The sequence below is a fragment of the Leucopleurus acutus genome (genome assembly GCF_964270905.1).
Source record: "Leucopleurus acutus genome assembly, chromosome: 7".
NCBI lineage: Eukaryota > Metazoa > Chordata > Mammalia > Artiodactyla > Delphinidae > Leucopleurus > Leucopleurus acutus.
In genome coordinates this window covers 69612799-69635915 of record NC_139150.1, presented here as the reverse complement: position 1 = coordinate 69635915, position 23117 = coordinate 69612799, and the positions used below count along the sequence as shown (strand labels likewise).

The window sequence follows — 23117 nt, the reverse complement described above, 5'->3', positions numbered from 1 at the left end:
AAAAATATTCATAGCAGGATTATTCATAATAACCAGAAAGCAGCAAAAATCCAAATGTCCATCAACGGATGAATGGATAAATAAAATGTAAGATAGTCATATTAAATATTATTCAACCATAAAAAGAAATGAAGTATTGATACATGCTATAACACCAATGAACCTTATAAATATGTTAAGTGAAAGAAGCCAGATACAAAAGACAATATATTGTCTTCATTCAGATGGAATCCATCCTTTCAATCTCTCACTGGAGACCATGATTAATGATTAAGCAGTAGTAATTGTAGGTTTAATCTGACCCTACCAAGGACAAATGAATTTCATGATGATGACTTTCAAAACTGAAGAGTCCATTGTCAACCTTAGGAAAAAGAGCTCAACTCATTATACAAAGGCAAGGATGGGAAAGCCCAGTAAAAGCTAATTTTGGATGGTTTTCCAACTAAGGTAAATATTTTCTTAAACATAGGGTTATTCAATTTACTCTTATTCTTTTTCGTTTTTAAAATTTCACTGTTTTAGGCTGTCTTTCTATATTCTTAATTATATTTGATAGTCAAGGATCTACAGAGAAATAGAGAAATCTCTTCCAAATGTTTCTGGGAAGAAGACTTATAACTATGCTGAATATTTTCATTCTTGAAACTCTTGGCAGCCATCAGTGCTTCACACATGATACCAATTAGAAGACAGAATAAATAGCTTCATAGAAGGCAGGCTGGCTTCCGTAGATAGCATGCTGGCAAAAAACCAAAAGATTAGCCCAAAATTACTAAATGTGGACTGGCAAGGGCCACCAAATTGAGTATATTTTACAACTTAAACACACATCACAGGACACAACAGCAGCAGCTCCACAAATAATGAATACACACACAAAAAGCTTGGAAAGGCTTAAGCAAGGTCCATCAAGGGGGACTAGATTATTTATACTTATTTAGATGAACATAAAGTTATTCATTACCAAACATAAAAAGGAATATTTTTATAACCAAAATTAACCGTGATGCAGTCAGTTTCAACAAATTCCACAACTCCAGACATTTGTAATATCTATAATGAAAACATGGTAAATAACACTTATTCACGACTAGTAAGCAACAATAAAATAGTGGGTCCATCCCCTATACAAGAAAGAGAGATGAAAAAGAAGGGATAAAGAAATAAGTATTCTTTGTAATAAAAGGAAGTTAACTGATTACTGGTATTGGTTTTTGACTTATGAATGCCCATCTGATTACAAAAAGGATTTAAAGAGGCTAGTATCTATTGTTAGAAGGACAATGTATTTATCTCATTTGCAATATTTCAGTTAAGTTTCTTAAAAGTGAATTTTGATAAAAATATTATAAGGGATTTGGATTTTATAACATTAAAAGAGAGAGGGGGTGGGAAGAGAGAAACACAATAAGAAAGAGAAATGCCTTTAACCAAGCAAAGGAAAGGAGTATTGGGGTACCAATCAAGACACAGGCTTTATTAAATAAAATACTTAGACATGATGCCTCAATTCCTCTAGAGGACAATGGAACATAAGAAGATAGTTGCTATAGAATGAATGTTTGTACCCACCCCCCTAAATTCATATGTTGAAATCCTAATCCCCAAGGTGGTGGTATTAGGAGATAGGGTCTTTGGAAGGAGATTAGGTCATGAGGGTAGAGCCTTCATGCCAGGGATTATAAGCAGACTACAGAGAGCTACCTTGGCCCTCTGGCTATGTGAAATTACAGTGAGAAGACAGTTGTCTATAAGGAAGACAGCTGGCTATGAACCAGGAAGTAGGCCCTCACCAGACAGTGAAAGGGCCAGCGCCTTGATCATGGACTTCCCAGCCTCCAGAACTGTGAGAAATAAATAATTGATGTTAATAAGACACTCAGATTATGTTATTGTTATAGCCTCCTGAATGGATTCAGACTATAAGATAGTCTGATAGTGGGTTCAGAATTATCTTTATGAGTAGTGGTTTGGATCGAGGGAATGGATTTGGGGCAACATATGCAACAATCCCAAGTGGTCTCCTTTAAATATAGAAAAAAGTACCAAAGCTTCAGCAGTGAAGGGTTAGGATACCATCTGGAAAAAGAAACTAAGTAACTAAGTCACTATCATATATTATGTGAGTTTTAGAGGAGAGATTAAAAAGACTACTTAGACCCTCCTTGAGGGCATTGACTATAACCAATCTTTCAGGAACAAGTCTGATATTTAAAGAACCCTACATGGGTAGACATTATGCTAGGTCTCTTTTGTTTGTAATCCCATTTTATCCTCATTTGAGGAAATAAGGCTCAAAGAGGTTAAGTAAATTAGTCAGAGGACACACAGCTAATAACTGGTATATAGGAGGTACATGGTATGTCTGCCTAAAAACGAAGATGCTTTCTACCACATCAGGCAACAATTTTTTATATCTCCAGTACTAACTACAGTTAATGACGATATCTTACAGAAATGAAATGAGAAAAATCACTCCTTATGAGTTAATAAGCATCTATAGATAGCAGAGCCTTAGAATAGCAAAGGATGGGTGGAGAACATAATGGAATCACAGACAAAACGACCACTTCTTAGTGGTAATTAGGAAGAAAAACTTAATTTCTTAGGAAGAAAAACTTAATTTCAGAAACAAGTAGATTTCTGTTTGAAAAAAATAATAAAAAGGAAATACTCCCAAATGGTAGAATTATTTATTATGAAAGTAATATAATTATTAAAGTGATACTTTCCATTTCCAGATGACTGACTGTAGCAGTAAAAAACAAAAGTCCTTGATTACGTGAACTATTTCCCTGCTGTAATAGGACCCTACCATGAAACCCTAATAGCTTTGCCAACTACAGGGTACACAGTCTGAAAGACTATCCTTAGTACACATCACTTCCTAAACAGTAATGATGTTTACTGCCTGCTAAATAAATGTTTAGCCAAAAGAACATTATTCTCAAACCAAGACACTGAGCAGTTATCTAACCTCCTTCTGAGGTCTATTTTCCTCATCTATAAATGTTATAATCCCTATACTGAAGAGTTGTTGAGGAACAGAAATAAAAAGTGCTTACTTAGCACAAGGACATGATCATATATACACTAAATAGAGTCATTGCTTGTATGATTATATTATATTCATTATCATCATATCAACCATAATTGCCAAAAGCTAAGAGAATTCTACTTAATCTCATTCACTAAAGAACAACAATTGTATAGGTACGTTTACTGCGTCAAAAAAAAATTGGTTAGAAAGAATCAATCAAGATGGCAGAGTAGAAGGACATGGAACTCACCTCCCCCCATGAACACATAAAAAATACATCAACACGTGAAATAATTCTCACTGAAAACTAACTGGAAACTGGCAGAAAGATTCCTATACAACCAAGGATATAAGAAAGATCCACACAGAATCTGGAAGGGAAGAGAAGGGACCTGTGCCCCCTGGGAGGGGACTCAGAGGAAAAGGGAGATTACATAGGAGGAGACCCCTGCTGGGGAGCAGGCAGTGCAAGCCATAGATTGGGCGCCCCAGTCCTGGTGTCGGACACAGGGAAGACAAGCCCCCTTGGCTGGTTGTAGAGCTGTTGGAACTAACAGGAGGGCTGTGAAGAACATGCAAGGACTGGCTTGCTCCTGAGGCAGGGTGGAGAGGACAGATTGAGGATGGTTCCAGTGGCTGCCCAGTTTTCTGCAATTAGCCTAGCATACGCCTCAGCCTGAGCCAAGCAAATGTTCCAGTCCCGCTTACTCTACCACACTAGAGAAAGGGCTGCCATCACCAGGGAGAGAGCTCATATCTTAGTACTGAGAATGCAGAGGAAACTTGGAACTAGGGCAACATCTGAGCACAGTGTGGGCAGCCATTGCTGGCATTTACACAGGCACTGTATCAGGGGTAGTCTTGATCTCTGACGGAAGCCAGACTGCTGCACCCACACCCTGACACATGCCCAGTGCTAAAGGGAGCCCTGCTTACCCTGCAGCACAGCTTCTCAACAGGGCTGGGGTGGCAGAGGCTGGGGATAGTAACTGGCTGTGAGGGACAGCAGAGACTCAGACACAGCTGGGGCTGTCATTATTGGTGCCTGCACAGGGGGCACATTAGAGGCAGCCTGGACCTCTGTGGCCAGCCCATCACATGCTGGCATGGGCCCCTCTTCCTCCAGCACTCCTCCTTTCTGGGGCAAGGGTACAGTGTTGGGAGTGGGAGACAAACACATTTAAGGGAACAGAGACAGCTTGGACCCGAACCTCAGGGCTTCCACTCCATCAACTTTGGACCTGACCCTGCCCCCGATAAGGTGCTAATGGCCAATGAGCAGAGGGGAAGCCACACCTCACACTTGGCTCTGGCCCTGGTTCCTCCATCTCCAACCCTACTTCCTGCAAGATGGTAACTGTCAGTATACCCTGAGGAAACGCATGGCTTTTGTTCACATCAAATCCAGCTCTCCCACCAAAGGCACTGGGCACACACAGGCTGTAGACAGACACTCCCACATAAGGACACCTCTTCAAGACTGCAATAGGTAACTGTTTCATCTAATTTCACAGAGACAGGGAAAGTTAAGCAAAGTAAGAAGACAGAGGAACTAGTCTTGATTGAAAGAGCAAGACAAAACCCCTGGGAAAATAAATAATGAAATAGAAATAAACACTTTACAAGATGAAGAATTCAAAGTATTAGTAATAAGAATGCTAACTAAATTAGGGAAAAGAATAGATGAACACAGTGAGAATTTTAACAAGGAACTAGAAAATATACAAAAAGAACCAATCAGAACTGAAGAATACAGTAACTGAAATGAAGAACTCACTGAATAGCAGACTATGTGATACAGAAGAACATAAATGATCTGGAAGATAGAATAATGGATATTACCCAATCAGAACAGCAAAAAGAAAAATAAATGTTAAAAAATGAGAACAGTTTAAGAGATTTCTGGAAAAACATGAAGCATACCAACATTGGCATTATAGTGGTTTCAGAAGGACAGGGGAGAGAAAGGGGGTTGAAAATGTTTTTGATGAAATTATGGCTGAAAAAGTCCCAAACCTGAACAAGGAAACAGATATCCAGATACAGGAAGCACAGAGGGAATCCAAACAACATGAACCCAAAGAGACACACACCAAGATATATCTTAACTAAAATGGCAAAAGTAGAAAATAAAGAGAATTTTTTTTTTGGCCATGCCAAGTGTTAAGCGGGATCTTAGTTCCCAGACCAGGGATCAAACCCATGTCCCCGCAGTGGAAGCTCAGAGTCTTAACCACTGGACTGCTAGGGAAGTCTGCAAAAAGAGAATTTTAAAGCAGCAAGAGAAAAACAAAGAGTCATATACAAGGGAACCCCCATAAGGCTATCAGCTGATTACTCTGCAGAAACTTTGCAGGCCAGAGGGAGCAGCATGATATATTCAAAGTGCTTAAAGGGAAAAACCTGCAACCTAGGATACTCTACCCAGCAAGATTATCATTCAGAATTAAAGCTGAAATAAAAACAAACTTCTCAGACAAGCAAAAACTAAAAAAATTCATCAATACTAAAGCTACCCTAAAGAAATGTTAAAAGGTCTTTTCTAAGTGTTAAAGAAAAAGCTATAATAAGAAGTAAAAATTTATAAGAAAGGAAAAATCCCACTATGAAAGGCAAATATATAGTAAGGACTGAGGATCAACCACTTAAATAAACTAGCATGAAGATTAAAAGACAAAAAATTGTAAAAGCAGAGGCTTCCCTGGTGGCGCAGTGGTTGAGAGTCTGCCTGCCGATGCGGGGAACGCGGGTTCGTGCCCCGGTCTGGGAGGATCCCACAAGCCGCGGAGCGGCTGGGCCCGTGAGCCATGGCCGCTGAGCCTGCGCGTCCAGAGCCTGTTCTCTGCAGCAGGAGAGGCCACAACAGTGAGAGGCCCACGTACCGCAAAAAAAAAAAATTAAAAAACAAACAAACAAACAAAAATTGTAAAAGCAATTATAACTACAATTAAAAAAATGAAGATGTAAAATAGGACATCAAAAACACAAAATGTAGGGGACGGGAGTAAAAACAGGTGTATCTTTTAGAATATGTTTAAAATTAAATGACTACCAGTTAAAAATAAGTAGATATGGTTATAGGTCAACATGAACCACAAATCAAAAGCCTACAATAGATACCAAAAACCTAGAAAGAAACACAAGCATACTACTAAGGAAAATCATCAAACCATAAGGGAAGAAACAAAAAGAGAAGAACTACAAAAACAACTGGAAAACAAGTAGTAAAATGGCAATAAGTATATACCTGTCAGTAATTACTTTAAATGTCAGTGGACTAAATGCTCCAATCAAAAGACATAGTGGCTGTTTGAATAAAAAATCAAAACCTGTCTATACACGGCTTACAACAGACTCACTTCAGAGCGACACACACAGAGTGAAAGTAAGGGGATAGAAAAAGATATTTCATGTAATCAGAAATGACAAGAAAGTGGGGGTAGCAATACTCATTTCAGACAAAATAGACTTTTAAAACAAAGTCTATAACAAAAGACAAAGAAGAGCATTATATAATGATAAAGGGATCAATACAAGAAGAGGATATTACGCTCGTTAACATATATGCACTCATACAGTAGGACCTAAATATACAAAGCAAATATTAACAGACATAAAGGGAGAAACTGACAAAAAACAATAATACTAGGGAACTTTCACATTCCACTTACATCAATGGACACATCACCTAGACAGAAAATCAATAAGGCAACCATAGTCTTAAATGACACAATAAACCAGATGGTTTAATAGATATCTACAGGACATTCCATCCCAAAACAGCAGAATAAGCATTCTTTTCAAGTGCACATGGAACATTTTCCAGAAGAGATCAAATGCTGGCCACAAAACAAGTCACAACCAATTCAAGAGGATATAAATTATATCAAGCATTTTTTCCAATCACAGGGGTATGAAACTAGAAATTACAGAAAGAAAACTGGGAAAATAACAAACACCTGGAGACTAAACAACATGCTACTAAAAACCAACAGTCAATGAAGAAATCAAAGAGGAAATCAGAAAATACCTTGAGACAACTGAATATGGAAACACAATTTTCCAAAATCTATGGGATGCAGCAAAAGCACTTCTAAGAGGGAAGTTTATAGTGACACAGGCCCTCCTCAAAAAACCAAGAAAAATCTCAAATAAACAACTTAACATACCACCTAAAGGAATTAGAAAAAGAAGAACTAACAAAGCCCAAAGTCACCAGAAGGAAGGAAATAATAAAGATCAAAGAGGAAATAAATAAAATAGAGACCTAAAAACAAAAAAAAAAGATCAATGAAACCAAGGGCTGGTTTTTTGAGAAGATGAGCAAAACTGATAAACTTTAGCCAGGCACATCAAGAAGAAATGAGAGAGGAAAAAAAATAAACAAAATAAGAATTGAAGAGGAGAAATAACAGCCGATACCACAGAGGTACAAAAAATCGTAAGAGAATACTACAAATAGTTATATGTCAACAAATTGAACAACCTAGAAGAAATGAACAAATTTCTAGAAACATGCGAGCTGCTAAGGCTGAATCAGAAAGAAACAGACAATCTGAACAGACTGATCACTAGTAGTGAAATTGAATTTATAATTAAAAAAAAAAAATTCCCAGCGAAGTCCAGCATCAGACAGCTTCACAAGGGAATTCTACCAAACATATAAAGAAGAGTTAATACCTATCCTTCTCAAACTATTCCAAAAAACTGAAGAGGATGGAACACTCACAAATTCATTCTATGAGGCCACCATTACACTAATACCAAAACCAGAAAAAGACATCTCCCCCAAAAAAATTTCAGGCCAATACCTTTGATGAATATAGATACAAAAATCCTCAAAAAAATATTAGCAAACTGAATCCACTGATACATAAAAAGGATCATACACCATGATCAAGTGGGATTTATTTCAGGGATGCAAGAATAATTCAATATTCGCAAATCAATGTGGAACACAACATTAACAAAGAGAAGGATAAAAATCATGTGACCGGGGGCAGAGTCAAAATGATGGGGTAGGAGGATGCGGAGTTCGCGTATCCTCAAAACTAGGGCATCTACCAGGTGCTGGTGGGGGACCTCAGACACCTAAGGGGATGGGAGGAATGCCTGTGCAACCAGGTAGGATGTGGGAGGGAAGAAGGCGGGGGAGGAAAAGTGGAGGTGGGATGGGACCAGCACGCCTGAGGGGTGGCTCGGGAGGAGAGGGGTTCCCACAGTCAGAGGGGCCCACTCAGGGCGATGGGATCAGCAGGGATGGAGAGAGACCTTTGGGGAATTGGGGGATCAGAGGGGAATGCACGCAGCAACTCCCCAACTTGCTCAGGCCCCAGCAAGCCTGCTGGGGTCCCAGGCTTGAACCTCTGCCCTCCAGGGCCCCCCAGGCTGGGCGGGTCCTGAGGACATGGGAGGGAAAGTGGGGAGGAAAAGTGGAGGTGGGACGGGGCCAGCCTCTGAGGGGCAGCTGTGGGATAGGAGGGATTCCCATGCTTGAGGGGCCCACTCCCAGTGAGGGGATCAGTGGGGATCAGGAGAGACCTTCGGGGGATAGGAGGGGAACACGGCCAGCATGTCTCCTGCCCGCTCGGGCCCCAGCAAGAATGCTGGAATCCTGGGCCTGAACCTCCACCCTCTGGGGCTTCCTCTGGCTGCATGAGTCCTGAGCCTAAGCCCTGCCTCCCAAAGGCCTCTTCCAGCCAGGCAGGTCCTGACATTAAGCCCCAACTGCCCAAGGCTTCTACCAGCCTTTTTTTTTTCTGCTGAGGTTCTGTTTTGCATTGTTGTTGTTTCATCTTTATTTTTATTTTTCTAATATATTTTTATTTTTCTAACTTTATTTTATTTTTTATTCTTTCTTATTGTTCTGCTCCTTTTGGTTTGTTACATTTCTTTTCTTCTGTTTTTTGCTGCACCACACGGCTTGCAGGGTCTTGGTTCTCAGGCCAGACAGACGTCGGGCCGGAGCTCCAGTCGTGGGAGCACCGAGTCCGAGCCACTGGAATGACGGAGACCTACAGGCCCAAGGGAATATTAATCGGTGTGAGCTTTCTCAGAGGTCCTCATCTTGACACCAAGACCTGGCTCCACCCAACTGCCTGCAAACTCCAGTGCTGGAAGCCTAACAGCAAACAACCAGCCAGACAGGAACACAGCCGCACCCATCAAAAAACATGGGATGACAAAAAAATATAGTACAGACAAAGGAGCAAGATAAATCCCACAAGACCAAATAAATGAAGAGGAAATAGGGAACCTACCTGAAAAAGAATTCAGAGTAACCATAGTAGATGATGATACAGAATCTTGGAAATAGAATGGAGGCACGGATTGAGAAAATACAAAAAATGTTTAACAAGGACCTAGAAGAACTAACGAACAAGCAAACTGTGATGAACAACACAATAACTGAAATGAAAAATACACTAGAAGGAATCAATAACAGAAAAACTGAGGCAGAAGAACGAATAAGTGAGCTGGAAGATATGGTGCGAATAACTGCCAAAGAGAAGAATAAAGAAAAAAGAATGAAAAGAAATGAGGACAGCCTCAGAGACCTCTGGGACAACACTGAATGCACCAACATTCGAATTATAGGGGTCCCAGAACAAGAAGAGAAAGAGAAAGAGTCTGAGAAAACATCTGAAGATACTACATTCGAAAACTTCCCTAACACGGGAAAGGGAAAAGCCACACAAGTCCAGGAAGCACAGACAGTCTCATACAAGATAAACCCAAGAAGAAACACACCAGGACACATAATAATCAAACTACCAAAATTTAACTGAAAGAAACAATATTAAAAGCAGCAAGGGAAAAGCAACAAATAACACACAAGGAATCCCCATAAGGTCATCAGCCGAGTTTTCAGCAGAAACTCTGCAGGCCAAAAGGGAGTGGCAAGATATATTTGAAGTGATGAAAGGGAAAAAACTACAACCAAGATTACTCTACCCGGCAAGGATCTCATTCAGATTCGACAGAGAAAACAAAAGCTTTACAGACAAGCAAAAGCTAAGAAAATTCAGCACCACCAAACCAGCTTTACAACAATTGCTAAAGGAAATTCTCTACACAGGAAACACAAAAGGAGAAAAAGACCCACAAAAACAAACCTAAATCAATTAAGAAAATGGTAATAGGAACATACATATTGATAATAACCTTAAATGTAAATGGATGAAATGCTCCAACCAAAAGACACAGACTGGCTGAATGGATACAAAAACAAGACCCGTATATATGTTGCCTACAAGAGACCAACTTCAGAACCAGGGACACATACAGACTGAAAGTGAGGGAATGGAAAAAGATATTCCATGCAAACAGAAATCAAAAGAAAGCTGGAGTAGCAATACTCGTATCAGATAAAATAGACTTTAAAATAAAGAATGTTGCAAGAGACAAGCAAGGACACTACATAATGATCAAGGGATCAATCCAAGAAAAAGATATAACAATTATAAATATTTATGCACCCAACATAGGACCGCCTCAATAGATAAGGCAAATGCTAACAGCCATAAAAGGAGAAATTGACATGAACACAATAATAGTGGAGGACTTTAACACCCCACTACCACCAATGGACAGATCATCCAGACAGAAAATTAATAAGGAAACACAAGCTATAAATGACACAACAGACCAAATAGACTTAATTGATACTTACAGGACATTCCACCGGAAAGTGGCGCAATACACTTCGTACTTAAGTGCACACGGAACATTCTCCAGGACAGATCACATCCTGGGTCACAAATCAAGCCGTAGTAAATTTAAGAAAACTGAAATCGTTTCAAGTATCTTTTCCGACCAACACTATGAGATTAAAAATCAATTCCAGGAAAAAAAAACTGCAAAAAAATACAGACACACTGAGGCTAAACAATACACTACTAAATAACCAAGAGATCACTGAAGAAATCAAAGAGGAAATAAAAAAATCCATAGAAACAAAGGACAATGAAAACATGACGACCCAAAACCTACGGGATGCAACAAAAGCAGTACTAAGAGAGAAGTTTATAGCAATACAATCCTACCTCAAGAAACAAGAAAAATCTAAAATAAACAATCTAACCTTACACCTAAATCAAGGAGACAAAGAAGAACAAACAAAACCCAAAATTGGTAGGAGGAAAGAAATCATAAAAATCAAAGCAGAAATAAATGAAATAGAAACAAAGAAAACAATAGCAAAAATCAATGAAACTAAAAGCTGGTTCTTTGAGAAGATAAACAAAATTGATAAACCTTTAACCAGACCAATCAAGAAAAAAAAAGGGAGAGGACACAAATCAATAAAATTAGACATGAAAAAGGAGAAATTACAACTGACACCACGGAAATACAAAGGATCATAACAGACAACTACAAGCAACTATATGCCAATAAAATGGACAACCTGGAAGAAATGGGCAAATTTCTGGAAAGATACAATCTTCCAAGACTGAACCAGGAAGAAACAGAAACCATAAACAGACCAGTCACAAGTAATAAAATTGAAATCGTGATTAAAAATCTTCCAACAAACAAAAGTCCAGGACCAGATGGCTTCACACGCGAATCTATCAAACATTTAGAGAAGAGCTAACACCTATTCTTCTCAAACTCTTCCAAAAAATTGCAGAAGAAAGAACACTCCCAAACTCATTCTACGAGGCAACTATAACTCTGATACCAAAACCAGACAAAGACATCACAAAAATAGAAAATTACAGAACAATATCACTGATGAACATAGACACAAAAATCCTCAACAAAATACTAGCAAACAGAATCCAACAATACATTTAAAGGATAGTACACCATGATCGAGTGGGATTTATCCCAGGGATGCAAGGATTCTTCAATATATGCAAATCAATCAATGTGATACACCATATTAACAAATTAAAGAATAAAAACCATATGATCATCTCAGTAGATTCAGAAAAAGCTTTTGACAAAATTCAGCACCCATTTATGATACACACTCTCCAGAAAGCGGGCATAGAGGGAAACTACCTGAACATAATAAAGGCCATACACAACAAAACCACAGCAAACATCATTCTGAATGGTGAAAAAATGAAAGAATTTCCTCTAAGATCAGGAACAAGACAAGGATGTCTACTCTCGCCACTATTATTCAACATAGTTTTGGCAGTCCTGGCCACAGCAATCAGAGAAGAAATTTTAAAAATCCAAATTTATAGGGCTTCCCTGGTGGCGCAGTGGTTGGGAGTCCGCCTGCCGATGCAGGGGACACAGGTTAATGCCCCAGTCTGGGAAGATCCCACATGCTGCAGAGTGGCTGAGCCCGTGAGCCATGGCCACTGAGCCTGCGCATCCGGAGCCTGTGCTCCGCAACGGGAGAGGCCACAACAGTGAGAGGCCCGCCTACCGCAAAATAAAACAAAAAGCAAAAAAAACAAAAATCCAAATTTATATATAAAACACTGATGAAAGAAATCAAAGATGACACAAACAGATGGAGAGATATACCATGTTTTTGGACTGGAAGAATCAATATTGTGAAAATGACTGTACTATCAAAAGTAATCTGCAGATTCAATGCAATCCCTATCAAATTACCAATGGCATTTTTCATAGAATTAGAACAAAAAATTTTACAATTTGTATGGAAACACAAAAGACCCCGAATAGCCAAAGCAATCTTGAGAAACAAAAACGGAGCTGGAGGAATCAAGCTCCCTGACTTCAGACTACACTACAAAGCTACAGTAATCAAAATAGTATGGTACTGGCACAAAAACAGAAGTATAGATCAATGGTGCAGGATAGAAAGCCTAGATATAAACCCACGCACCTATGGTCACCTAATCTGTGACAAAGGAGGCAAGAATATACAATGAAGAAAAGACAGTATTTTCAATAAGTGGTGCTGGAAAAACTGGACAGCTACATGTAAAAGAATAAAATTAGAACACTCCCTAACACCATACACAAAAATAAAATCAAATGGATTAAAGACCTAAATGTAAGAGCAGACACTATAAAACTCTTAGAGGAAAACATAGGAAAAACACTCTGACATAAATCGCAACAAGATCTTCTTTGACCCACCTCCTAGAGTAATGAAAAGAAAAACAAAAATAAACAGGACCTAATGGAACTTAAAAGCTTTTGCACAGCAAAGAAAACCATAAATGAGATGAAAAGACAACCCTCAGAATGGGAGAAAATATTTGCAAACAAAGCAACTGACGAGGGATTAATCTCCAAAATACACAAACAGCTCATGCACCTCAACATCAAAAAAACAAACAACCCAATCGAAAAAATGGGTGAAAGACCTAAATAGACATTTCTCCAAAGAAGACATACAGATGGCCAAGAGGCAAATGAAAAGATGCTCAATATCACTAATTATTAGAGAAATGGAAACTGAAATTACAATGAGGTATCACCTCACACTGTTCAGAATGGCCATCATCAAAAATCTACAAACAATGAGGGTGTGGACAAAAGGGAACCCCTCTTGCACTGTTGGTGGGAATGTAAATTGATACAGCCACTATGTAGAGCAGTACGGAGGTTCCTTAAAAAACAAAAAATAGAACTACCATATGACCCAGCAATCCCACTACTGGGCATATACCCTGAGAAAACCATAATTCAAAAAGTCATGTACCACAATGTTCATTGCAGCCCTATTTACAATAGCCAGGACATGGAAGCAACATAAATGTCCATCAACAGATGAATGGACAAAGAAGATATGGTACATATATACAATGGAATATTACTCAGATATAAAAAGGAACGAAAATGGGTCATTTGTAGAGATGTGGATGGACCTAGAGTCTGTCATACAGAGTGATGTAAATCAGAAAGAGAAAAACAAATATCGTATATTAATGCATATATGTGGAACCTAGAAAAATGATACAGATTAACCATTTTGTAGGGCAGGAATAGAGATGCAGCAGTAGAGATCAGACATGTGGACACAGGTATGGATGGTGGGATGAACTGGGAGATTAGGACTGACATATATACACTACCATGTGTAAAACAGACAGCTAGTGGGAACCTGCTGTATAGCACTGGGAGCTCAGTTCGGTTCTCTGTGGTGACCTAGATGGGTGGGATGGGGTTGGGGGAGGCCCAAGAGGGAGAGATTATATGTATACATATAGTTGATTCACTTTATTGTACAGCAGAAACTAACACAACATTTTAAAGCAACTATACCCCAATTTTTTTTAAAAAAATCACATGATCATCTCTATAGACACAGAAAAAGCATGTGACAAAATTCAATATCCATTCATGATAGAAAATTTCATCAAAGTTTGTGTAAAAGGAACATATCTGCTCATAATAAAGACCAGTTATTATAAACCCACAGTTAACATCACACTCGATGGTGAAATGATGAAAAGCTGAAAGAATTTCCTCTAAATTAACAGATGAATAGATAAAGAAGATGTGTGTGTGTGTGTGTGTACTCCAAATATACATAATGGAATATTACTCAGCCATAAAAAGGAATGAAATTCTGCAATTTGCAACAATGTGTATGAACCTAGAGACTATTATGCCTAGTAAAATAAGTCAGATACAGAAAGATAAATACTCTGTTATCACTTATAAGTGGAATCTAGAAGATAAAACAAATGACTGTATATAACGAAACAGAAACAGACTCACAGATACAGAGAACAAAGTAGTGGTTACCAGTGGGGAGAAGGAAGGGAGGAGGGGGGAGGTAGGGCTATGGTATTAAGAGACACAAAATACTATGCATAAAATACATAAGCAACAAGGATATATTATACAGCACAGGGAAATATAGCCATTATTTTTTAATAACTTAAAGGGAGTATAATCTATAAAAGTATTGAATTAATATGTTGTACACCTGAAACTCATATGATATTATAAATCAAATATATTTCCATTAAAAAACAATAATAAAGCAGCTTACAAGGCTGCATAAAAAAATTTTTTTTACATAAAAAACTTTTGTTAGGTCGATGAATGATCTTTGATGTAATTACCACATTTCTCCAAAAGATTAAAGATTTCTTCTGCTGTGCTACAGTTTTGGGAGCAGTCTGAAGTTCAGAAGATGATTTAGAGACTCAGTTCTAATATCAGTCCATCCTACCCACTCTGATCATTAGGAAAGAAAGGATCCTTTGCCAATCTTCAAGCCAACAAAAGTTTTTTGCTGGCTATAAAACTGCCACTGGCCCATGCCGATTTCCTTACTTCTTCTGCTTCTAAGGTTCTCAAATCACGAAACCGAGAAGCAAATATACTCAAGAGTTCTCCTATAAGCATACTTCTCCTTCTATATTAACAAAAATAAATAACAACGAGGAAGAATCTAAAGTCTGGTTCTCTTTAGCCTCTAGAAATGTCTACATGTTTCAAGACTTCCCTCTACAAAGAATTTATAATGTAGACTGTCTTATTTCACTCTTCTGAACAAAAGTCTCCTACATCGTTGTAACTACAATGCCTTGTAAATTATTTTCTTCCAAATTATACAAAACAACTCAAAAAAGCCCACCTCAGCCTGGCAGAGTGCATGAAGACCTTGTAACACCAAGGCTGCTGGAGTAGCCTGGTCAGGCTTGGTGCATTCATTCAACATCTGGGAAATAGCTGCCAACATATCTGCACCGTGCTGATATGGCCTACAGAAAATGACAGTTTAGACACAAGATTAAAGCCAAAGAACTATATTACTACTCCAAGGTCTTTTGCCTGAACAAAAACATTAATGCTTTTCTTTACTCTTGTGCCTATCAAACGTTGACCCTCAACTAAGAAATACCATATGCTTTTGTTCAAAGATTTGCATCTTCATCATTTCTGCTGTAACTTCAGGCTCATTTTTGGTATTATTACCCAAAAAAGAAGACACTCCTTAACAAATTTTATTCTCCCTGAATCACAAAACCTATGGTCTGAATCAACAAAAACTCAAGTCTATAATAATAGTGAAAAGAACTGACTTACCTTATTGAGATCATCAGTAAACCCAGGGATTTGAGATCAGAAGATGATTGGTCAGAGCAGTATTACAAACTAAGGTGGGTATGCCTATCACAATAACGACGATAATGATGATAAAATCATAATAATATGAATTATAACTGACTGAGCACTTACTTCATGCCAAGTACTGTGCTGGATTCACTCACTCATCCTCCTCTCCTTCCTCTATCCCACATATATTGTGCTACCCCCAGAATGCTTTTAACTTCATAAAGAAATGCTCAGGTCTGCATTCGTTGTAACCCCTCAGCGATATAATACTTCTCTCTATTTAACAAAATATCAATTGAAAAAATTGCCTGACTGAATTCTATTGCTTCACTGTCCGCCAAATGGAAATCATTTAACAAAACTGGAAAAATTTGACGGATCTCGAGATGGTAACTGAAAGGTTCACTGAATAAGTTTTCAGCAGACTCTGATCTGATCTGATGTTTAACGTCTCCTGAGCCTCATCTTTAAGTATGTAAAATTAAAATGTCGGCTATCATCTCTAAATTTTTTCCATGCCAATACCTCAAGAGAATCTAAACTCTTAAGTCTTGGGTTAACACGTGTGTAACTTTTAGACTAAGATGTTTTTTGTGTTGCCAAAAGGCTGAAGCTTAGAAAAGAGGCAGAACTGCTGAGGCTTAAACACAGTCTGATCCAAGATTTTACTTGAAACGGAAATCATCCACATTATCAGCATCTGGGCCAACGCATTCATTGCACAGCTTCAGGAAGTACCATTCACAGTGTCATCATTGACAAAAGTAGAACGATGCTCCAAGAATTCTACAGTGCAGTGGCTCAATCAATATATGAAACTGCAGGATTATAACTCATTTCAAATGTATCAAATCTATTTCCTCTCTAAGATTTTGGCCTTACCCTAATTCAAGAAAATAGAAATCTGGCAAGGTGGAGCTTTGCTTAGTGTTATTTCAGTCTTGTCACCTCCTGCCTAGTTATTAACCCATAACCTAGAATAGCAGAGTCATCTCCCTAACATCTTCATGTCTTCCTAAACCCTAAAGCATACACAGGAATTCAAGGTCATTTCCCTCCTTGTAATAATTCCTAATAATTAATTCCATTCAATGAGTTACAAATAAGGCCTTCTCTACTAAAACATCTTATAAAAATCAGCATAACATAGGGAGAATATAAGAAAGAACAGTTTGACTGATAATCCATTGCTTAGGTTTCAGGAATTTATATATAGAAAAATAGAAAATGTAACATCATATGTTTTATTACAACATTAAATTATTACACAGAAAAGGATATATAAATAGCCTCTAAACCTAGATATAAGTCTAGACCTGAAAAGACATGCCTGCTACTCAAAGCTATTGTCTGATGTTACTAAATTTTACAATCAGACAATTTGACTTTAATATTCATTTATTCTTATTCAAACATCCTCTGCCTATCTTTCCTTGCTTCTTGCTTGCAATAAAAAAATTAAATGCAAAATAATATATCATGATATACATTCCCAAAGGTCAAGCATGTCTTACCTTTGCTTACATATATCTCTGATCGATGCTGCTTTAGCTATCAGTTTCTCCCATTGGACCTCCTTGCCCACAGACAGAGAGGGCACATCGGACATGGCCATGAAACGCTGCAGTTCAGGATAGACACGATCCTAAAAAGGAAATTTCACAAAAAAGGTAATTTCACAACTTGAGTTGAATAATAATTGTCTCCTTTTATGCAGCATTTTCACGTCTAAATCTTACATCTGCTTTGCAAATTATAATGTGTTTCATCTAATCAGAAAAAAAAGAATACTGTTATGATTGCTGGGGATTTTCTTACAGATCCATGTACTGTTCATTTCATAAAACAAGAAAAAAGTGGCAAAATCTCACTCTAATTACAAAGGCTCTAATCACTTATATTTCTATCACTTTTTCCACACAAATGGAAAAATAAATTTCAGAATTAAGGAAATAAGATTATTTTCTATTCTCAATTTCTCTCTGAGAGTCAATCACAACTGACCACATTGTAGATCAAAAGTACACTAAATCAAAATTTCTCAATGCAATCATTGATGTCACTCACTAATATTACTATATCAAAGAAGTGTCATGCATAATGACAAAATTACCTTTCTTCAGTGAAAGGGACATGCTTACTACTCATACAAGTGTATATCTGAGCTTACCTGTTTTTCCCACAAAGAAGTCAACAAGCGCAAAGTGACAGCTTTTAGTTGCGGAGTGGTTCCAAGAAGTTGAATTACTCGTAGAATTTGTCCTATGCACACCTAGCAAACATTGAAGAAACTTTGGTTTCATAAATGCAAATGTGGATAACCCCAAGGTTACCAAAAGAACTTAAAAACCTCTTATTATAAAATAAAGACTGAAACGGAAGCTTACTACAGTATTACCCATCTCCTCAGAGGTTGGAGATAGCTTTGGGAGGAGCTAGTTAGCAATTCTGGGGGCATAAAGACCCAATCTCAGACAACAGCCAATGGGAAAACTTGATGAAAAAATGATTTTTAAAAATTAATTCTTAAATATTGTAACAAAAATGTTTGGCCCAACAAGGGAAGCAGTGATCAAGGCAAAATTAAAGGGTCAAAATTTCACATGACAACAAACAAAATTCATGTCTCACTTCTTTTTGCCCCAAAGTAAGTCGCTTAATATACAAACCTTGTGAACACCAAGTGTAGGCAAAGTATACAAGATATCATTGTATAACACAGGTTCCAGTGGTCTTCCTAATTTGAACATCAAAACTGGAATCAGATTTGGTACCTAAAATGAATTTAAAGAACGTATAAATTATGCCTTTTAAAAGAAATCAATCGATAAAGCAATATTTCATTTTTCTCCAAATGAATACTATGAATATATATGAATTAAAAGCCTAAAAAAATGTCAGTTAGCCATTTGTTATTAATGGTAATTTCAAAGTACTGCTAATATTCTATCTCTTTTATAATTACCTGTGAGCCCTTGTTCTATCCCTTTATACACATATACATATTACAGGGATTTTTTTGGTGTTAAAAAAATGCTTTTCTTAAACAACTATGACATAAACTCTCAGCAATACAAAAATAATTAATACATATCCTGCCCTAAAGAAGCTTACAGTTCTAATGAGTAGCATAGTGAAATATTCAATGGTTATTCCAATGTAAAATAATTAAAACCAATTGTAATATAGGGGGGGTTAATGGACAAAAATTTCCCTCCACATTCATACTTCAATCCCTATGCATGACACAATAAAATAAGAAGAGCAAAATCATTTGTGGATCAAAAGACTTAATATTGTTAAAATGGTACTATTTCCCAAATACATCTACATATTCAATGCAATCCCTATCAAAATCCCAGGTAGCCTCTTTGTCAAAATTCAGAAATTGATCCTAAAATTCATTTGAAAACAAGTGATCCTGAAGAGCCAAAACAATCTTCAAAAGGAGCAAAATTTGAAGATTCAACCTTCCCGAATTCAAAATTTATTACAAAGTTACAGCAGTCAAAATAGTGTGGTACTGACGTGAGGATATAAATATAGATCAATGAAATAGAACTCACAGTCTAGAAATAAATCGTTACATTTAAGTCAATTGATTTTAGACAGAAAGGCCAAGAAAATACAATGCAGAAAGAAGTCTCTTCGAAAAATGGTGTTTGATTTTTGACAACTGTATTTCCATATGCAAAAGAATTAATTTGGACCCCTTCCTCACACCACATGTAAAAATTAACTCAAAATAGATTTCAGACCTGAATGTAGGAGCAAAAACTGTAAAGCTCTTAAAAAATATATAGGAGTAAATCTTTGTGACCTTGAGTTAGGCAAAGCCTTCTTAGATATGACACCAAAAGTATGAGCAACAAAAGAAAACAAAACATTTCATCAAATTAAAAATATTTGTCCTTCAAAAGACGCTATAAAGAAAATGAAAAGAACAACCCACAGAATGGAAGAAAATATTTGCAAATCATATATCTAATGAGGAACTTACATCCAGAATATATGAAGAATTTGTACAACTCCATAATAAAGGACAAATGACTCAATTTTAAAAGAGCAAAGGATCTAAAGAGATACTTCTCCAAAGAAGATTAAAAAATGGCCAAAAAAAACCATGAAAAGATACTCAATCAGCATTAGCCATGACATAAATGCAAATCAAAATCAAATGATGCATGACTTCATACCCAATAGGATGGCTTGAAACCACATTAAGTGTTAGCAAGGATGTGGAGAAATTGGGACCTTCATACACTGCCAGTGGGAAAGTGAAATGGTGCAGCCCCTTTGGAAAACAGTCTGACAGTTTCTCAACTGGTTAAACAGAATTACCATATGATCTAGTAACTGTACTCCTAAGTACCTACCCAAGAGAAATTAAAACATACATCCACACGAAAACTTACATGGGAATGTTCACAGAGGTATAATTAATAATAGCCAAACAGTGGAAACAACCCAAATAAAAGCATAACAGTGGAAACAACCCAAATACAAGCATAACAACCCAATACAGCATATCCATATGATAGAATATTATTCTGCCATGAAAAAGTAATCAACATGGATGAACCATGAAAACATCGAGTGAAGTAAAAGAAGCCAGTCACAAAAGACCACATATTATATGATCCATTTATATGAAATGTCCAGAATAGGCAAATCTACAGAGACAGAAAGTAATTGCTTAGGATCGGGAAGGTATAGGAGAAAATGGGGAGTGACTGCTAATGGGTACAATGTTTCTTTTGGTGGTGATGAAAATGTTCTTAAATTATCTGTCATTACGGTTGCACAATTCTGTGAATATACTAAAAGTCACTTTGTACACTTTGAATGAATAAATTAAATGGCATGTGAGTGATATATTATAAATATATATATAATATATTTATATGTATATTTTATTATTTTTAATAAATATATAAAACTACATTTTAAAATCATTAAGTGAACACCTATTATGAGCAAGGATCTCTACTTGATGGCACAAAATGCAATGCCAAAAAAATTTTATTTTCCTTATAGTGCATTTGACAAGTTTGTTACCCAGAAATTGATAAATTTCCTCTATCTGCTGTAGTCTTAGAAAACTTGTTCCTTCTAAGCTTAGAAGACATCTATTTTAATTCAATCTCAAGAAGGAAAAAAAAAATCCTCCTAACCCTACCAACAAAAAAGTGACAGTTAAACACTGACTCATTAACGGGCCTGACCATCACATACCACAGCGGCATTTGGAGCTACACATGTAATGGCTACAGACACACAACACACAGGCAGAAGTTATGATGTTTTTAACAACTGCTGGGGCTCTATTGGAACAGAAGTTCCAGCACCCTCACCTTGAGCAAACGAAAGGAAACAAATTTTTGAATTGGCTTTTTAACTCCCCATTTTAATTAAAAAAGGTTATCTTAGATTGCACTGCACAGGCCTCAATGAATTACTCCTTCTGGGAAGATATCTACCAAGACAGTTTGACAGATTCTTAGTTCTGAGAAGGGCAATCAGTACATATAGTGGCATTTTACAAAACAGTGTATTTAATTATATGGCTTTTAACAAATGTTTAAATTATATTGTCAGGAAAGAAATAAAGTATTCTACTTATGCTAAAGAGTACACCTCCTTCATGATCCTCAGACCTAAAGAAGTATGTAAGGGTGTTTAGTTTTCTCTGGTAAGTTCAGAAATTAAAAAACAAAGTGGGAAATTTTTACAGCAAATAATCTTAGATCTTGAGGCTATTCTAGTTTATATTAAATTCTCAAATCAATGGAAAAAGAAAATAGGTGTTATTTCATTAGGAAAACATAGATATAGATATATATGTGTGGAAAACATTTTTTGCATAAAGTCTGAGCTGTTGTTTTCCAAATGAAAAGACATATGTGTATTTATTGATTTACTTGAGATGTCATTATGGGCTCTTGATTGCTCTGCTCTTGAGTCTTCTATTCTCTGGAAGCAAAAAAAGCAGAGAATGAATACTCTGCCTTTACCTTAAATTTAAAATAAGCTGGCAAGTGCCCTATAATTCACTGTCTCAAGACCTCCTGGTTTCATAAAACTCAATGTTTTCTCTCCCTCCTTCAGAATTCAAGTCCTTGATTTAAAAAATTTGATTTCAAATGATGGAATCATTAAGGAAACCCCTCCCATAAGACTATCAGCAGGTTTCTCAGCAGAAATCTTGTAGGCCAGATGGGCATGCAGAATGATACATTCAAAGTGCAAACAATCAAACAAAAAACCCAGCCAACTAAGAATACTATATCTAGCAAAACTTTCTTTCAAAAATGTAGGAGAAATACTTTTCTAGATAAACAAAAGCGAGGGAGTTCATTCACTAGGCCTCCCTTACAAGAAATGCTAAAGGAAGTCCTTCAAGTTGAAAGGAAAGAACATTAGATTGCAACATAAAAATATATAAAAGTATAAAGCTCAGTGATAAAGGTAAATGTATAGAAAAATATAGAATACTGTAATATGTCACTTTTAATACTAGAATAGGAGATAAAGACATAAATATAAATAGCTAACTATAAAGATATGTTAATGAATACACAACATAAAAAGATGTAAGTTGTGACATCAATACCATAAAGTATGGGGGGGGGGTTGAAAAAGTAGAACTTTTACATGCAATTAAAGTTAAGTTATTACGAGCTTAAAATAGGCTATTATACATGTAAGGTCTTTTCAGTTAAGTGCCATGGTAACCACAAAGAAAATACCTATAGAAGATACATAAAAGATAATGAGTAAGGAATCAAAGTATTTCACTACAAAAACATCAACAAAACACAAAGACTGAAAGAGAGGAAAGGAGGGACACAACAGCTATAATTCAGACAAAAACCAGTTAACAAAACGGCAATATTACGTCCTTCCTGATCTAGAATTACTTTAAATGTAAATGGATTAAACTCCCCAATCAAAAGACAGAGTGGCTAAAAGTTAAAAGACAAGATACAACTAAATGCTGTCTACAAGAGATTTACTTTATATTTCAGGACACACATAGGCTAAAAATAAAATGACAAAAAAA

General features: G+C 36.8%; 1 protein-coding gene across 3 annotated transcripts in view; it reads right to left on the bottom strand.

Annotated features, from left to right (window-relative positions):
• The window catches only part of FOCAD (focadhesin), a 310232-nt gene that overhangs the window by 146009 nt on the left and 141106 nt on the right, over positions 1 to 23117 (bottom strand). For all 3 annotated transcript variants that reach the window (XM_082843135.1, XM_082843136.1, XM_082843138.1), the window contains 4 exons: positions 18724 to 18828; positions 18225 to 18326; positions 17569 to 17699; positions 15573 to 15699 (listed from right to left, as the gene is read on the bottom strand). In XM_082843135.1, coding sequence (XP_082699261.1) covers positions 15573 to 15699; positions 17569 to 17699; positions 18225 to 18326; positions 18724 to 18828 — 465 coding nt within the window. The remainder of the gene's footprint in view (positions 1 to 15572; positions 15700 to 17568; positions 17700 to 18224; positions 18327 to 18723; positions 18829 to 23117) is intronic.